The sequence below is a fragment of the Capra hircus genome, chromosome 1 (assembly GCF_001704415.2).
Source record: "Capra hircus breed San Clemente chromosome 1, ASM170441v1, whole genome shotgun sequence".
Lineage (NCBI taxonomy): Eukaryota > Metazoa > Chordata > Mammalia > Artiodactyla > Bovidae > Capra > Capra hircus.
Window position 1 is genome coordinate 67,198,650 of NC_030808.1, and position 18,836 is coordinate 67,217,485.

Sequence of the window (18,836 nt, forward strand, 5' to 3'; positions counted from 1 at the left end):
CCCTCCCCTCTATGCTACCTGGCTTTGTGGGGGTCTTCCTGCATCTGGTCGTGCTTTGTTCTCTTGTGATGACAGAGCCAAAGTCCTCTTTCCGGGCACCTGATCCTGCCCTACAGGAAAAAGTTGCTGCTTTGGGAAAGGAGCTCCTGGGGACTCATTCTGGGTTGCTCTTAGTATACAGTCTTGTCGGTAACACAGCTACTGAAGTTCCTTTTCCATTCAGGGGTGTTGGTATATGTGGACCCCAGGACCCAGAGTGTGTTCAGACTTCAGAGATGATGGTCAGGTCAGGCCATAGGTGATGGTCACCCACAGGTCACCTAACAGGGTCTGGAGGGAGCAGAGTCAGGCAGGTTGGGTCGTCCTGAGAACTACGCACCCTCTTTGGCCACATGAGCTGTGTAATCTGAGAATGTGGTGCATGAAGCCGGGGTGGACAGACAGGTGTCCCCGTGGAGTGACTGAGTGAAGAGTCCACCCTTAGTTGACATGGGCAGAGAAGAGGCATAGTATGAACTTGGGAGGCAGTGGCCCTACTCTCGGACCTGGTTGAGCTTGGTAACGAGGCCAGGTTTCCTCTTCAGTCCTCAGAACTGTGTTTTGCTCTGGGATGATCCTCCCTGCAGGGCAGGCAGGTGGGAATGCCTGTCTGGGGGGCAACCCTCGGCCCAGATGCCTGTCTTTTCCAGAGCGCTCGGGCATTGTTCCCAGCTGGCTTGGCGTGCCTTGCTCCACTCTGCACTGCACGCATCAGTCTCTGAGGCTCAGTCCCCATCATCTGTTTCTGGTGGGACAGCTGAACGAGCCGTGTGTGGCTGAAGTGAAGGGCATCTGCGGGCAGCAAATGGACGGGTCTCTTCTCCCTTTGCTCCCAGGTGCTGGCCGGGATGAATGTCTACCCCTCGGAATTTGAAAGCATCAAGGAGGAGTACAACGTGCGTGGCTACCCCACCATCTGCTATTTCGAGTAAGTCCCCTGCCTCCCTGTGGACGCTGCTCCCCCCACGGTGTCTGCCCGCTGGCTGAGCCCATGGTTTCTCCCCACATTTCACAGGAAAGGACGGTTTCTGTTCCAGTATGACAGCTACGGGTCCACAGCTGAGGACATTGTGGAGTGGCTGAAGAAGTAAGTTGGCATTTGCCTTGGTGGGGTTACCCAGAGGGAGGGGCATCTGCCGGGCCCCAGTATTTCCCTGGTCACAGGGCTCTGCCTGGCAGTTGGAGAGTGAATGAGGAAGGAAAGGACCATTTCTTGCTGCCCACACAGCTGATTGTGGGTGGCATCTAGGTGAGGGATCTGTGAGTGCAGGATGTGAAAGCTGGGAGAATTTCATGTGACTTGCTGTGATGACTGCATTTCAGATAGGTTTTTTCCCCCCCCTTACTGTCTACCTGATGGATAGAAGCATTTCTCACTCAGGATGGTAGGTTTGAGAGAGGTTCCGCTGCAGGTCTCTCTGAAAATAGAGTTGTCAGTCGAATGCTTGTTTTAAACATAACACTTTGTATTAGGTGCTGTGAAGCTAGGAAGTGTCCTAATGCCTTAGATTTGCTGACTGCTTTGCGGTTCACCTTGCGTCCCTGCAGAGCTGCTTCATAGCACCCTGTCATCCTGTTTGTAATGTGACTAGATCCTTACAACCCAAACCCCCCCCCCGCCCCGCCCCCCCACCATGCTAGGCGTGTGACTTTGGTGTGATGCTTGGACCCTGACCAGTGTGTTGGATGGGGAGTCTGTCTCCCCCACCCCCCTTCTTCATGGCTGGAGTTCTGACCACCCTGATCCACCCCAAGCACTCACCTGCTCTGGGCTCTGCCAGTCATTGCCCATGTGCAGCTATTTGTGCACAGTCCTTGGAATAATAGCAGTATTTTGGGGGCTCCACTTTGTGCCTGACTTTGTTCTAAGCACTTTCTGTGGATTTTAAGGAATCCTCAGAACAGATACTATTATCCTTATTTCATGATTTCATGAATGAGGTAACTAAGCAGAGTGATGTAGTGGCTCGTCCAAGCTCCTGCAGCTGACAGGGGCAGGGCCAGGCTTGGCCCCGGGCAGCAGCTCCCCTGAGTTCTGGCTGGAGCCCTCCCCTTTTTACCCAGATGCCAGCATGGTGGAAATTTATTGGCATTATTACTACATGGGCACAGGGTTAAAGAATTAGTTATCCAAAGACATGGAGCTTGAAAATGTGTGTTTTCAGAATGAGAAAGGAGGATAAATTTTGTACAAAAAAAAAAAACAAAAACGCCAGAATCCACAGGAAACAAACGGTTTGATTCTGAAGGCTGAAACTCTCAATCTTCTGTTCCATGGGTTCCCAGGGGCCTGGGAGATAAAATACCACAGCCAAACCATGTTTGCCTGTTGTCTTTTATTCTTAGAAGCATTTCCACATCTCTGTCTCCATCTCTTACTTCAATCCAGCCCATGCCCAGGAAGGCAACTCCCCATTATTCTGTACTCATTGTCTTAACCTGGGCTTTCACACCCCTGTTTTCCTTTTCATTTGATAATAAGCATGTCCTCTCCTCCAGCCAGACATATCTCGCTCTGCTTTGGGAGAAGGTTTCAACAAATGGCAATCTCATTTGTCACCAGAGCATAAAATCTGTCTGCTTCCCTCCCCCTTCTCTAACCTTTTCTTGTTTCAGAATGCACTCACTTTTCTGGTTTCAAAATGCATAAGGTTTATTATTTATTTTTTCAGACAGTGTTCAGAACTGCTTGCTCTCCTAGACCAGGGGAGCATGTCAGTGGGGGCTCTGAGACAGGTTATTTTCTCCCCTTGGGAACCCACCGCTCTGTCCACACCCCACACACAGCCCCAGCCTGGTTCCTCCACCTTGTCCTGGGCTGGCACCTCCCCACTTCCCACCTCTCCTCTCCTCGCCCCTCATGGAAAGGAGACCTTGTTAGCAGCTTTTGGTTCACCCTGGGTGTGCAGTCTCCACGCTGAGGTTGATGGGGTAACTCTGGGGAAGGGAAGGCAGCCTCTGGGTACCCCTGGGCAGCAGCTCCTCCAAACGCAGGACCATAGCCCACTCTCCCAGCATGGTGGGGGCAGAGAGGCGCTTCCTGAAGGATCCCTCATGGACTGCCTCATCTCATGCCCCAACAATCTCTAGGAGTGCCATTGTGCTTCCAGGTAGCTAGTTGTTTTTTTCAAAGTCTTTTCTGATTTTAAGGTTATTCAGTGAGGTATATTATTACTGGAAAACTCAAATATTTAGTTAAAGGGGAAAGTGGCCCCCTTACCCTACTACCCAAGAATAATGTATTGTGGCATTTGACATTTTCTTACAGATTCCCCCCAACAGATAGCCTGCTCTGTGTTTTTCCCTGATATCAGGTGTTTTAAGTCTTTACCAGGTTTCCCCCACATCCTGGTTTGTGGGTTGAAGTGATCCCACCTTTCCTGCTGCCCTGCACTTCTTCCCTGGGCCTCTCCGTTGGCTGCTCATGGCTTATGGCAGCTAAATACAGAACGATGAGGAGGATGGTCCAGCCTTCCTAGTTTTCCAGATGACTCTCAGAAGCCCAGGAGAGAAGGGCCAAATCCTGCCCTGTGACATGTGACTCTGGCGAGTGGGCAGGGCAGGGCATCCCTGTGTCGGAGCGGCCGGGGGCTCTGGGGTGGTTGCACTGATCCTGGTGGTTGTGCCCTCTGTGCTCCCAGCAGCTGCATTGCTCATTCCACTCTTTGCAGATTTCATGCCGTTGAGTTGGGCTTGGCAGGTAGAGTGTTCACTAGTGGCAATCAGTGTTGACCTGGCTACCCAGTTCTGCCTGTGTATTTTTATACGAAGCAGAAGTGGATTGGAAATAAACACAAAGTGTTCTTGACTTGTCATGCTTTAAGTTGCCTCTTCTCGTCTCTGGCATGTGCACCTCCCTCAGGCAAGGACCTGCTTTGTGTGCATTTCGCGGTCCTGGAGAGTCCGGGAATTAGGGTCACAGGATGGTAAGGGAATGTGAATGTCAGTGAACCTGCCCCCAGCAGTTCCCTTTAAGTGTTGCTTTATCTCTAGGACAGGTGGAGTTACTGATCATGCTTGAACACCTTAGAGAACAGGGCCTCGGTGTTACTGAGTCCAAGCTCGCTCTGCTTCCCTCACGACAGGCCAGTGATTCCAAGAGATGAGGTGTTGAGGTGAAGAAACTTTAATCTGGGAGCCAACTGACCGAGAAGGTGGCAGACTAGCGCTTTAAAATAACCATCTTGTCAGGGCCTGGCTGCCAGGCTCTTTTACGGATCAAAGATGAGGGGGAGGAGAGGAAATAAAGTAATAAGACTGTTCAATCCTTGCAAATGTCCCTTAGAGTGGCAAGCCTCAGGCAGGGAGGGGACTGTGTTAGTTTCACTTCCGTACAGTCCTTCACAGGAGGCAGGCCGTTATAACAAAAAAGGGTTAAAGTCACTGAAGCAGATCCTGTGTAAATTTAAAATTAACCCTTTGCAGTTACATCGACTCATTTTGAGGGCCCACTCATGTTTGAGTGATTCTTATGATTTAGGTTATGAGTGATGTCTAGGGATACCTGGGTAGTACTTTATACATTTACAAAGTATCTCAAGGCCATTGTCTGTCTAGATATACCTGCAGGGCAGATGAAGAAGGGCCTGCACGTATGTTGATAGATGTTTTAAGTCGGACTGGTTGCCTCAGCCCCTAGAGCTGAAAGGTGGAGGAAATGACTCAGAGCCAGGTATTCTGACTCCTAGTCTGGCTCTTTATCTCTTATCTGCATAGATAGGAGGTTCTTAGTTCTGTTGAGCTGAAGTTTCTTTCTCTAGAGCTTCCATCTGGTGTTGGTTCTCCTTTATGGGGCTGTAGAAAATCAATCTTACTTTCTCTTCCCGCTAATGTGTGAAATGTTTGAAGAAAACTATTATGTTCCCCTTGTCTCTTCTTTCTCCTGGTTAGACACCTCCAGTTCCTTCAACCATTCTTTCATTCCCGGATTGATTCAAAGAGTGTTTATTGGGTACCTGCTTTGTGGGAGGCGCAGGAAGTAGAGAGATGATCTAGAGGGAGCCCCTGTCTTTAAGGGGAGACACAGTAAAGGGCACGATTCAGTCATTGTGCCCTCTTACCGCTGTGCCTAGGTCTGCAGGCCCCTCCAGAAAGCAAACTTCCTACTGTCCACTGGGTGGGAGAGGGGCTGCTGGAGATCCCAAGATCTCCCATTTCCAGCGCTGTGCCCCAGCCCCGCTTCAAGAGGAGCCTGTGGTTCTCTGGAGCCTTTGCATATTGGGGTAGTTCTTGGGTCCCTGCCCTTTCTGAGCACCCAGCACCTCTGGTTTCTGTCTTCTAAGAAAAGCAAAAATCTTTTTGCCAAGTCAGTTTTCTAGCTTCTAAATTTGCGCTGACCTCTTTTTCTGTCTTTGCTTTTGCTCCTGTGAGTTCATTACCTTTTTCTTTTTTAGCTCTTGTGATGTTATTTTAGTGGCTTTGGAGTGCGTCCTCCTCTAGGTTTAACTAGAAATACAGTCACCTTCATTTACTTGCGCTGCCACTAAGGCATGGCTTCTCCATTCTATGTGTGTACTCTTGCTGGATTTTTAAAAATTATTTTAATTTTAGAATCGATTCCATTCACATAATTTAAATAATTTTTTAAAAGATACTTAAAAATTATGCATTGACATCTTCCTTTTACCTGTTTCCTCCATCCTATTTTCCCTCCCACCCCCTAGAGGTAGAAATTTTAATTAGTTTCCTTATGCAGACACATGCAAATATGAATAAGTATTTTTTTATCTCTCTCTATTTTATGCAAAAGTTAGCATATTATGGCCTGTTGGGTCTGACCCTGCTGTCTACATCAGAGTGTAGGGAGCTTCCTTGTCCCCCTGCACCATACTCAGCCTTCTGGGGTCCTGATGGACTGCAATTTACCTAAGCAATTCGTATACCAGTGGGTACTGGGTTCTTCCAGTCTTTGCTATAACAAATCATCTCTAATAAATACCTTGGAATATGTATAATTCTGACCATGTCCAGGCATATTGAAAAGATAAATTCCCTGAAGTGGAATTGGTGATGCTTTCAGGAATTGGTATCTTGAGTCTGTGTATGGGAGCCTAGGTTTCCTAGTGTTGGGAATGCTGAATGGCTGGTGGTGACTCATTCTAAAGCTTGACTTTGCCATCAGCCCCATCTAATGTCAGATGCACATGGGCTCAGAGTGGTTTGACCCTGTCCTGGCTACTTCCCATTGCTGAGACCACCAGTGGGGCTTAGTCAAGAGCACCAGAGAGGGTTTCTGAAGGTGCTGTCAGACCCAGGCTCTGCCATGGGGTGGAGGTGGCAGGTTCCACCACGTCAGCCACACGAGAGGACAGCAGCTTCCACTGTTTGGGCCACATTGTTCTTATGACTTGTCAGTCCTGACCGCTGGAAATTTGCACTTTTTCTTTTTCACTGTAGGCTCTCAAAGGCAGGAAGCAATGGTTGTCTTTTCACATTTGTCATCCTAAAGGGTATTTTTCCAAAGTAATGATTAAGGTGGCTCTGGCAAAGGTGTTCATAAAGCATCAGGGAGTTTGTGTCACTGGCAGGCTTACCCTTGGCTTTGACGCAAGAGAGGGCAGCTGTGAGCCTCCCCCACTGTAACAGCTGGTGATGTAAATGTCAGCACACAATTGTCCCAGGTGGGGCAGGCTCCAGGGAGGTGGGCCACAGCCTGAGGTTTTGCAGCTCATGGTGGGAACAGGGATGTGACCTGACCTCTGAGACTGGCCTTTTCTGCTTGAGCATTCCGCCTCTGGAGAACTAGGGAACTTTGTTCCTGGTCTTGAGGAAGGGTTCCTACGGTAGTGTATGTTCTCATGGTTAGGGAGCCCCCAGCCTTGTTCCCCTGGGCCCCACTCTTTCTCATTACAACCCTCCTCCCACACTGGTTAGTGAACACCTCTCAGCCCCCACCCCCCACCAGTGCTTCTCAAGACACCTGGCCTCTCTCTCTCCTCCTCACCCACCACCCCTCCCCTCTTGTTCCCTCTGCTTCTCACCCCTCACCCTGTGGGCAGCACTCAGCACAGCAGTTAGCTTTGTCAGAGGTCACTCTTTGTTGCCATAGTTTATATTCTTGCCAGTTGGCTAAAGTTTTAGATGCTGATGAATCCCCCCACCCCACCCTGATCACAGGGAGGAAGGGAGGTTTCCTGACCTGCCTAGAGAGCCACAGCTGGGAGCCACTGTTTGCCAGAGGATATCAGCTGAGCACCTCTGGGCTCTTGAGGGGATGCTGGAGGTGGGCAGGGCCGAGGAGTCCCCCACCCCCTGCTCCCCCCGGGGGGTCGCGGGGAGCCCTGAAGCAGGCTGTGTGAGCCAGTGGGGGTGAGGGCTTCACTGGCCCCGGAGTGTGCTCTGAGCTCTGCCTGTTTTTGGTCTTCCAGTCCGCAGCCGCCACAGCCCCAGGTCCCCGAGACTCCCTGGGCAGATGAGGGCGGCTCCGTTTATCACCTGAGCGATGAAGACTTTGACCAGTTTGTGAAGGAACACTCCTCTGTGCTCGTCATGTTCCACGCCCCATGTGAGTGGAACCTTGCTCCTCCCCGCCACAGCCTCTCTCCCTCGGCTCAGAGTGGACACCTCTCTGAGCCTTTAGCTGTTTACCTAGAGCAGCAGTCGTCCCTTAGCTTGCAGGTGGGGACACTGAGGCCCTGAGAGAGCCTGTGTCTTGTCCAGTAGTTGAAAGGGCACAGTGAAGCCAGGGCTGGAGCCTCAGTCCCCACAGCACCTAGAACCCCTTCTTTCTGTTTCACCTGGTGTCTGTTACGGCCTGCAGTGGCCGTTGTGGATCAAGGGAAGAAAAACATGAATCCTGTAAAGTGTTTGCAATATTGACCAACAGCCCTATAGCTCAGGATTTTTCTAGGCCAGTGTCCTTCCTATTCCCATGAAGGATAGAAATGGATTGTAATTCCTTTCTAAGAGGGAGAAGGCTGCTCCTGGAAAGGTGAACAAGGGATGACAATCCCTGGCCAGAGTTCCTGGGAGCAGCTTCTGGGAGAGGCGGGCCCATCCGAATGGGTGACGAAGCTGGGTCCCCAGCACCCTGGGACAGGGTACAGGTGTGGGGTGCTCTTCTCTTATAGCTTCTTGCCAGCTCTTTGGCCCAGTGATGGTGGGTAAGGGATTGTGAAAGAGGAGAAGAAGCAAAAATAACTTCTTCACAGATCAGTGTCATAATTGCCAGTCCACAGAGGCATCTTTAGTGAGAGATTACTTTATCAATTCTCTTAGTCATAGAGATCTTTCTGCTGTTGATTGTGATTTGCTCTGTGGTGACAAAGTGGCTGCCCACAGGGCCATCTCCTTCTGTCTCACCCACAGTGCTGCAAAGCAAATATGATTAACTCCACTTTACAGACCAGTAGACAGTTGTGTAGAGAAATGGCACTCACTGCTCTTTGAGTCCTATACCACTGAGCCCTGGCCTTGCCACACTCAGCTTCCCTGCAGTATCACAGGGGTTTGGTTAATTAGCAATTGTTCATAAGTAGACCACTCCTGGGGATTTCCCCAAGTCCGTTTTATAAGTGCCAAATTCTGAAGAGAATCCAAAGGAAAATTATTGGCCTTTCTCCTGAAAAATGACCCCCAAAAAACCCTTAAAAAAAAACCCAAATTTCAAAGGGCTTCTGATTAAGGGCAGTGACAGAGAGGGCCCTAGGAGCATGTCACCCCAGCCCTGCCAAGGCTCAGTCCCTGTGGCTGGAGGAACCCTGATGAATGAACATCCGCCAGGTAGCACGGCAGCCCTCTCCCTGCTGAGATACACTCTCCTGGCCAGTCTCAGATTTGCTATTGAAAGCAAGTCTTACGGGAAGTCAGGCTGCATCCAGAGCTGAACTCACCCTGCCCCAGTTCCTGCCCCAGTGGTAGAGGCAGAGCCCGGGCTCACTGTTTTCAGTTCCTTCCTGGGAACTTCACCCTGCGTGTTGGTGCTTCTACTCTGTGCCAGAGAGAGCCCTCTACTCTGGCTCCTGGAATATTACAGAGTGGTTTGAACAGTGCCTTATGCATCACAGCATGAAGAGTATGTGTCCCCTTTGATGAATCTTAACAACATGAACCTGATAGATTGGAATTGTTTAATAATTGTTTATTAGTTGTTGTTTAGTCCGTAAATCATGTCCGACTCTTTGCAACCCCCTGGATTGCAGCCCACCAGGTTTCCTCTATCCATGGAATTTTTTAGGCATGAATACCGGAGTGGGTTGCCATTTCCTCCTCCGGGGCATCTTCCCAACCCAGGGATCGAACCCACATCTCCTGAACTGGCAGGCAGATTCTTTACTGCTGGGCCACTAGGGAAACCCAATTGTTTATTAAGCCCTTTTAAAAAAAAAAAAAAAATAGAACCCTGGTTGCAAACTGGGAAAATTTTTGTCTGTATTCTTTCTTGTACTCTTAGGTTGCAAGAATTCATTGTAGTAGCAGATGCTGGCAGGGTCTGGGCCCCGGTGCCTGGTTGTTGAGTTCTTCCCTGCCCTCTCCCCTTGCAATGTACCCACCTGGCTCCCTGAACCAGAGTGATCATCACTTCCCCATCTAAGTCATCTGTGGGCATAGAGTAAGGGCTTAATGAATGAGAAAATGAACAAATGAGGCTGTTGAGAGCTAAATTAGAAAATGAGAACTAGAAACCAGATGGCAGCCTTTTGTTTCCCCATTAGTCATTGTGAATGAGTATTATGAATACCAGCCCTGTTGAGGCTGTTCCAGCTTCAGACTTAACAAATGAATAGAGCTGAGATTTTGCTTGTTCAGTTCAGTCGCTCAGTCGTGTCCGACTCTTTGCAACCCCATGGACTGCAGCACCTCAGGTCTCCCTGTCCATCACTAATTCCTGGAGTTTATTCAAACCTATGTCCATTGAGTCAGTGATGCCATCCAACCATGTCATCCTCTGTCGTCCCCTTCTTCTTCCGCCTTCAATCTTTCCTAGCATCAGATCTTTTCAGATGAGTCAGCTCTTCACATCAGATGGCCAAAGAATTGGAGTTTCGCTTGTTAGGTGTCTGCAGATCACAGACCCTACATTCTCTAACAAGGTGTTTGCCTGTCCCCTGCGCACGCGTGCACGTGTGTGTGTGTGTGTTTCTGCTGGACTATCAGAGTGACAGGACCAGGGCAGAAGCCCAAGGTGAAGCTCCCTGAGGAACTGCCCGTTTAAATTCCATCTGATGCGTGTGGCTCCACATTAAATAATCTTTCTACAGAGTCCTCCTTCTCTATCTAGGTGCCTGGGGTTTAGAAGGGATGGAATGCACATGGTTTCGAGAGGAATCTGAGCCCAGGAGGTTAACAGACAGCAGGGTCCCCTAGTTGCCTAGCTGTGTGTATCTTCTGCTGGAGTGCTGCCAAGAACCCACCCTGATCAGGAGACCACTTCTGTGATATTTGAGGGACCTAGAGAAAAGGACAAATGTCAGGAGGCCAGAGATTGCATTGCCTCAGAGTTCCCAAGCAAATATTAAATAAAACATGAGTTCTGGAAATCACAGTGTTACAGGTGCCAATCCAAGACCATATAGGGAGTGGTTAAGAAACAGACCATTTTGGAGACCTAGGAACACTAGTTGGGATCTATCAACATAGAAGACCATGGATTCTACTCAGCATTGTCATATAAGCTTGGTTTGTTTCTTGGTATAGGATTGCCAGGTTGATGGATTAGTATGTCTTTCTTTTATCAAAGGTGAGTTGCTATTTTCCCAAGTGCAACTGGGAGAACTGGGCAGGGTGGGGACACCCTGAGGGGAACACCTCCCCTTGGTGCTATGTGACTGTGAGTCTGGCCTGGTTCTGTCTAGAGGGTGCTACTTGTTTTTTAATCAGCAGTTTTGTTGAAGTTATTAAAAAAAAAAAAAGGCAGACTTTCAAATCTACGAGGGTTAGAATTAGAGAAAGGAAAGCTAGTTAAAATACTGAGCAACTGCATGAAGGTTTTAAAAGATCCCCACAGACTGAAATACTGGAAGTCAAATTATAAAGCTGAATTTATCTTTATGATTTTCTGCTAATTAAAAAGGGAGTGCATATATGCTTTATAAAGGGATAACAGAGGAAAGTACAGAGAATATTAACCTTGATCCTGGTATAGATTCCCAAGAAGAGCCGTGGTCCCTCTTTGTCGTGTTATTTTTGTACAGAGGAAGTGCTCAATGTTAGTTTCTGTCAGAGTCCCACTTGCCTGGAACCTTCATCAAGTCCCTGTAGAACTGCACTCCTGGGTTCTTGGCAGGAGAGGCGCCTGGGATTATCAAACACCTCCATGGACCCCCTGCTTCTTTACCCTCTTTTCCAGCTTTCCTGCCATGCAATTCCCATCTCAGCCTTTTCTTCCATCTCCCTCCCAGCTGGAGTCCTGGAGAAATCCCACACAGATCTTTCTGCAGCTTCTACTCCCAATGCCTGAGTTGTCATTGAACAAATAAACTCAGCCTGGCCACAATGAGGGAACAGTCACAACAAGGGGACAGGGGGTACTGAGATTCACAAGCAGGTGTGCCCCCAGAGCTCACTGTCCAGGTCCTGGGCCATCTCCAAGGAACAGTGTGTTGCGAGCAGTGGGTTCCTAGAGGGGTCATGCCCCATGCGGGGCAAGGACAGAGCCCAGTCCCCTCTGCGGTCCATATGGCCCTTGACACGGGGCTCTGAGTGGTTGGGGGGAGGTCACAGCCCCAGGCCCAGTCCCCTGATCTGCAGAGCAGTAAATAGTATCTAAAGAGGGCGAGGTAGCAGGACCCCCGCAGCCAGCGCTCCGTGGTGCCTTGTGTTTCTTCCTGCTGCATTCTGAATGAGAAAAGTCACTGCCCGTTGTCACTCATCTCTCTCCACCGTTTGCTTTGCCACTGTGATGTCTACCAGCTCCTCCCCGTCCTTGTGCCTGCAGCCCTGCTAACACAGGGAAGAACATGCTGCTGTAATGCCCCCACCCCCCACAGCAACTGTCATTCACATGGGGAGATAGAAGGAACAAAGTGGGGCTCCAAGGAGGGGGCCTGAGGAGCAGCCTGTCTCTCCCAGGGGTGTCCTGCGGCCTAAGGAGAGGCTGCTGGGGCATCAGAGCACCCTTGCCGCTCCTTCCCCAGGGCAGTGGCAGCCTGCCCACAGCTCTGCCCCATTTCTTGGCAGCAGGCCGCCCAGGATGAGAGGTTTTCTTTGCCATAACTCCCAGTAGCAGGTGTGTGCCAGAGATTCTGGGCCTGGCCTGCCTTCAGGAGCTGGGCTGCCTGTCTGGATTCAGCATCAGACCCCTGTCAGACTCCAGAATTTCTGCTTCTTTCTTCATTTATGTCTACTCCAAGTAATACGTGATCCCTGGGACAGTACAGAGAAATATAAACAAGGAAAAAAACTATGTATAATCCCATTATTCAGAAGCAGCCACTTTGTTCTTTTTGTCATCATTCTTTCTAGTTGCTTTTTCTTTTTTATTTTTCCCTTGTTTTCAACTTTAAAAAAAATTAAAGTTAAATTGACTTTTTTTCCTAATATATGTAGATTTGTGTAACCATCTTGCTATAAAACTCCTTTGTGCGATCACTCTTATTTTTTAAGGGCACAAATAATTTAAGAACAATGTTAACATTCTTGTTATCGGGGCACAGAGTTCAAGGGATACATAGACTATAGTGTAAGCAGTGACAGTCCCCTCCCCACCGGGCCCCCTTCTCAGGGTTGACCAGTGCTGACCGTTGGCCGTCCTTTTTCCTCCCATGCTTCTCCCTGAACAACGGGGATTGTTTCTTACCCATTTTCCTGTGATTTGCATTTTTTTCACTTATCAGTATATAGGTCTTGAATATATTTTTGTGTAAATGGAAGACGTTAGCATATAAATCTACCACAATCTTTTAAACTAATAAATAGTATTTTATAATTTACGTATGCTTTGGACTTTAAACCATCCCATCATAGACATCTATCTCCAGGATTTGTCCAGACAATGCAGTAAACCTTTATAAACAAATGTATCAGGGAACACGTCTAACTGTGGAGAGGTGTTAGCTCCGGGAAGGGAGGGTGCTAGGCCCTGTGGTAAGTGTGTTTGAGCCTTGATGGATGCCGCCTACTTCTCTCCAGGAAGGGCTCACCACACCCAGTGAGCAGTGCGTGACAGAGCCTGCATCCTCGCCAGCCCTGAATACTGTCAGCCATTTACACTCCTGCTAGATGGGGCAAGGGGACAACTTGTCCACAGCTCCCAGGCCTCCAGGGAAGTGAGCATCCCTTCATGCGGCAATCAGCCTTTCGTATTTCTTCTGTGAACCAACTGTTCATTCCCTTTGCCCGTTGTTCGGTGGGTTGTCTTTTTCTTCTTGACCTAGAGCTCCATACTTAGGGTTATTCATTTTTATCTGTTTTCTGTGTTCCAGATGTTCCCTGTTGGTCTGTTGCTTACTTTTGTCTATGCTGCCTTTTCATTGTACAACAGCATTACATTTTTATAGTCACATACAAGCTAGAATGTTTATTGAGCACTTGGTGTGGATCAAGCATTGCTCTAAGCACTTGCCATATATGAGCTCATTTAATCTTCGCAACAAGTCCTGTGAAGTGGGTATCATGATTATCTCCATTTTACAGCTTAGGAAAGGGAGGCCCCAAAAGGTTGAGAAGTTTGCCAGAGGTCACATTAGCCAAAAAGGTAGGGCCAGGGAAAAAGCCAGGTCCTAGGGGCCACAGCCTGCAAGGACCAAGCCCTCTGAGAACCTGCCTTTTCCCTCTTGACCTCTGGGATATCCATCCCCGGGATATAAAAATAGTGTCCTAAGACTTCTGGGTGGTGCTAATGGTAAAGAATCCAGCTGCCAGTGCAGGAGACAAAAGATGCGGGTTCCATCCCTGGGTTGGGAAGATCCCCTGGAGGAGGGCATGGCAACCCACTCCAGGATTCCCTGGAGAATCCCATGGACGGAGGAGCCTGGCAGGCTACAGTCCATAGTGTCTCAAAGATTCAGACAAGACTGAAGCAACTTAGCATGCATCTATTTTGTGATATTTTTGTTTTTCTCATTTTGTTTTTTAATTCATCTGGATTTTTCATTTGTTTTGCCAAGGGGGAGGAAGGGATTTCATTTTAAGTTCTTTTTTCCATGCTTTTTCATTTATATTTTTCTTAACATAAGATAATAGAAGATAATGTTATTAAAAATGCTTATTTGTTCATGCTTTTGTGGTCACATAATATTCCATTATATAATGGCACCATAAATTACCTAACCAGCCTCATAATACTGGAGGTTTGAGTTGTTTACTGTATTTCCACTTATAAATCATGCTGCAGAGGGCAATTTTCATCTATAAATATTTGTTCACATGTCAGATTATTTCCTTAGGATAGAAGCCTGGAAGAAAAAATTTTACAGCTTGTCATTTACATTTTGTAATAATGTAAAGAAAGGGGGAAAAAAAAATCCCATGCTTTCTCTTTAAACGGGAAAGATGAGCCATTCATCAGGATGTGTCTGCCCCAGAGTGTCTGTGTGTCTACAGTTAGCTTTGGTGCAGGTACAGCTGGAAGCCTCGAAAGAGCCCTGAGGTCTCTCTGGGGTTGGGGGGGGAGGGGGGGAGCTGTAACAATGTTAAAGCATTAGTGTTTCTGCTAGCATCTTTAGGAGCCCCACCTCCCTGGCTTGTCCAAGCCAAGGTCCAGGCAAGGCAGCAGGAATGTGGGTAGGAAAATCCAGGTTCCTATCGAGTGCCAGGTACTAGGGAGCTTTCTAGAATAATCTGGTCCCCTGGAAGATTCTGGTTACAAGAACCAGGAAAGTCTCCATTGCTGGTCTGTAATAAAATCCTAGGTGTAACTGAAGTTAATGGAATCCAGAGGAATGCGAAGGCCTGAGGTTGACAGGAGGCCAGCATTCCTACAGCCAGAAAAGCGTGTGGTCACGGAGCTGCTGGGCAGCCTCTTTGCCAGGTCGTGAAATCGGAGTAAGTGTACTTACACAGCTGATAAAAACCCAACAAGGAAGTTTGGCAGTAAAACTTAATAGCCCATCAAATCGCAGTCAGGACAGTAAAATGCAGCGGGCCGGAGTTCTCACTGTCCCATCCACATAGCCGTCCTGGAGGCTGGGGTCCAGGCAGTCACCACTCACACCCTCAGCTCCCCAGGGCAGGCGCTGCCAGCGAGGGAGACCTTTGCTCAACCAGACAGCTCTCCTCCCAGGGGCCTGGCTGGTTTCCTCAACCCAAACTGTTTACAGAAGTTTATTGCTTAGCCTTTGTATCTTGTTCAGGGAGCAGAGGGAATAGCGGCTAGTAGTGAAAACCAGTAATGCTATCAGGAGAACTCTTGGAAATGAATGGGAAACTTCAGGACAACATCCAGAGATACTGAAGATTTCCAAAGATGTTTTCCAGACCTAGTAAGGAGCACGGAAGTGTATAAATTCGGGGGGCGGGGGGTGAGGCTGTGCACATTGTAAATGACGTAGCTGCTGGTTTTACCAAATAGAGGTTTAGTCAACCTAATAACTGGTGTGGCTTTTGCCCCCAAAAGAAAGCAGGTGCTCTCCTGACCATCCCCTCCTCAGCCAGGCATGAATGATTCAGTTCAACCTTGTATGCACTGCTCTAAACCTGAACAACACAGCCATTCATTCACAAAGTGTGTATGGGATGCCATCTTCAGTACCAGAGATGTGGTGGGGAGTGAGACTAAGTGAGATCATTCTGTAGAGAGCTTCGTCCCAGTTGGGGGATTGGAGGGTTCAAGTAAGCAGATTACTCCAGCTATTTGGAGAACAGTCGAGAAAATAAACAGGCTGTTGGAAATGAATGTGATGGGTTGAGGCTCCCTGGGGTTAGGTGGTCAGGGAATTTCTCTGTAGAAGTGAAATGTGAGCTAAAGCCTGCGTGATGTGAAGCGGTCAGCCATACGAAGACCTGGGGGAAGATCGTGTTCCAGGCAATAGCTCGTTAAGAGCTGTGAGGGTAGAAATGAGCTTGCTGAGATAGGAAAACAGAAAGAGGTCACAGGGTTGTAGTGTAGAGGACAGAGGGACACTCCCTGAGTTGAGGTCGGAGGCAGGAAGGTCTGATTATGTGGAGTTTGTGGCTGTGGGAGGGAGTTTGGATTTCAGTCTACGTGTGATGGAAGCCATTGGAAAGTTTTGACCAAGGGAATTTGATAAGATTTATGATTTGAAAAGATGCCCTGATCACCCCCTAAATATCAGGAGACAGCAATCTAACGGTCACAGGGCATTGCAAAATGAGCTACCATAGGAGTATATGAATAAGCCGTCTTTTAACAGTAAAAGAGAAATAGGTGGTCTAGTGGAGCTGAAGTGAACTGGAGAGTCAAAGGCTGGGCCAGAGCTGGGGTGGACACTTGGTCTGCAGAGGCCTTGTCCATCAGGGCTGAGGCTCTGATGGAGTGAGCTGGGGGCTGTGGACAGAACTTCGGGAAAAAGACTGGCTTGTGTGGTCGCAGTGTGCTCCAGCCAGAAGCCTTCTAATCCTACTTTGTAATCCCATCTTGTTTGTCTGTGGCCCCGGGAACCCACCCCCAGTTTATCACTTCATCTCCCAGAGCTGTCATTTCTGATGATATGATCTCTATCCTGTGTCTCGGGAGGCTGCTGAGACAGTGTGTGGAGGGCCAGTGCAGAGAGAGTGAGCCCTTTTATTACTTGGTAGAGTCCTACAGACGGGGCTGGAGGTTCAGGAGAGCCGTGTGTGCACGCCACAGTCTGTCACCTCCGCGTGTCCTCCAGCCACCCCTCCCATGTCTAGAGCAGGCCTCACGGGTCGATCACAGCTCCTCTTCCCTGTGAGCTAGTTTTCCATCTCAGGAGTCCACTTCCAGCCTGCCGCTGATAGAGGCTGGCGGGCTATGTGGAGTCCGTTTGCTTCCCCAGGGAGCAGTAGCATCAAAGGACTGAGTCTGTCAAAAGTATGAGGGTGAACTCGCTGATCTTCAGGGGTCCTGCCTCATTGACTGGTGCATTTTGGAAAGAAAAAATGGTTTTCTGTGAGTGACTTTGTCTTTTTTGTCTTCTCTGCTCTCACTCTCACATAGTTCCACTGCCCACCTTGAGCATGGGCCCTGCTAGCCCTTGCCTGACATCACATTCTTATCCTGGTGGAGGAGGGGGTGGTCAGGGGAGCATCCCCTTCCTGCCCTTCCTGCCTGCCGTGGAGGCCTCTTGGAGCCGGAAGCCCGAGTCTCCTGAGGCTTGCCCAGGCCTCGTTCCTTCTGCTCTTCTGGGTGAAGGCAGAGAGAACTCTTGGGTGTCAGACCCCACAGCAGGGGCAGAGCCTGTGAGCTTCTTTTTCTCTATGTCTCTTCATGCAAGGTGAGCCCCCTCCACCCCAGGGGAAGTCAGCTTGGGAGTTGCGGGTAGTGGCGGGGAGGGGGTGGTCACCTCGGGGCAGGGTGCAGGGAGTTCTCAGCCTGGAGGCAGGCCTGTGGATTTCTCTAAGAGTTGTAGACCCTCCTGACTGTAAACCCCAGAGAGAGATTTATTCCTTTTATTTTAGTCAGATAAAAAAAAAATTTTAAGTCAATATAATTCATGTTAAGTCAGTAGAATCCTCCTTAGAATATCTGATTTACTCTAGACATGGGGATCCACATGGAAGGGAACCTCAGTCTAACACCTATGTAGACAGCTCCTTGTTCTACCCCTACCGCTACGGGAAAGTGACTGCCTCGGAGTCAGCCCTTCCCTGTCTTGGCCTCTTGTAAGACCAGGGGTCTGTGAACCAGTCAGGACATTCAGAGCCCTCTGAAGTTATTCATAAATATAGACTATATGTGCATCAATATGGGAGAGGTGAAAGAGAAGTTTTCATTAAATTCTCAAGAATGTTAGTGACCCCAAAAAGCCCAGAGTCCACCCAGACCAGAGGAGGATGCTCTCTGTTTGGCTGTTGTTGGCGGCTGCTGCCTGCAGGGAGAGGCCTGTGGGGGAGTCCCAAGCTGGACTGTGGGCTGCATGCTTTAAACAGAAATAATGCTGTGCTCTGCATGCTTCAGGAACATCCTATTAAATGGGCTTTTGTGGTCTTTCTTGAGGCTCTACATAGAATCTGTGTAGAAGATTGTTTCTGTGGGGAAACCACATTTTCAGTTCCAAACAAAGTTTATCAAAACAAAATGAAAGATACTTTTGTAGCTCAATTGTTTATAAAGTGCATATGGGTTCTGATCATACTAAATGTTCAGCTCTGGAGAATAATGTTCTTATATTTTAATATTGTGATGACTTTGATACCTCTATGGTTCACTGGGGTCCCAAGTGGACTCTAGTCAGACCATGAACCCGCAGGTGTCCCTCTTCCTCGGGCTCGTTTGAGAAGCACCAACATGTTAGCGCAGCTGAGAATTGTGGCCACTCCCTGGGCTGGATTCCATCAGTGAGTTTAGTCCATCGAGTCATCTCATGGCTTCCCCTGAGCGCACTCTCCAGAGGAGGGCTTGACAACACTGGCCCGCATTTTCTGTTATATGTGTGTGTATGTATTTGTATTTGGGGGTTGCAGCTAGGGTAGACACTGTAGGGCCCCTGTATTTTCTGTTATATATATATGTGTGTGTGTGTATTTGTATTTGGGGGGTTGCAGCTAGGGTAGACACTGTAGGGCCCCTGTATTTTCTGTTATATATATGTGTGTGTGTGTGTGTGTATTTGTATTTGGGGGGTTGCAGCTAGGGTAGACACTGTAGGGCCCCTGTATTTTCTGTTATATATATATGTGTGTGTGTGTGTGCATTTGTATTTGGGGAGTTGCAGCTAGGGTAGACACTGTGGGGCCTCTGTCACTGGGAGGAACAAAGTGTGCGTAGACTGAGGAAG

At 48.7% G+C, this 18,836-nt stretch overlaps 1 protein-coding gene across 1 annotated transcript in view; it reads left to right on the forward strand.

Annotated features, from left to right (window-relative positions):
- The window catches only part of PDIA5 (protein disulfide isomerase family A member 5), a 91,639-nt gene that overhangs the window by 51,070 nt on the left and 21,733 nt on the right, over positions 1-18,836 (forward strand). The window contains exons 9-11 of the mRNA XM_018045711.1: positions 876-967; positions 1,055-1,126; positions 7,407-7,543. Coding sequence (XP_017901200.1) covers positions 876-967; positions 1,055-1,126; positions 7,407-7,543 — 301 coding nt within the window. The remainder of the gene's footprint in view (positions 1-875; positions 968-1,054; positions 1,127-7,406; positions 7,544-18,836) is intronic.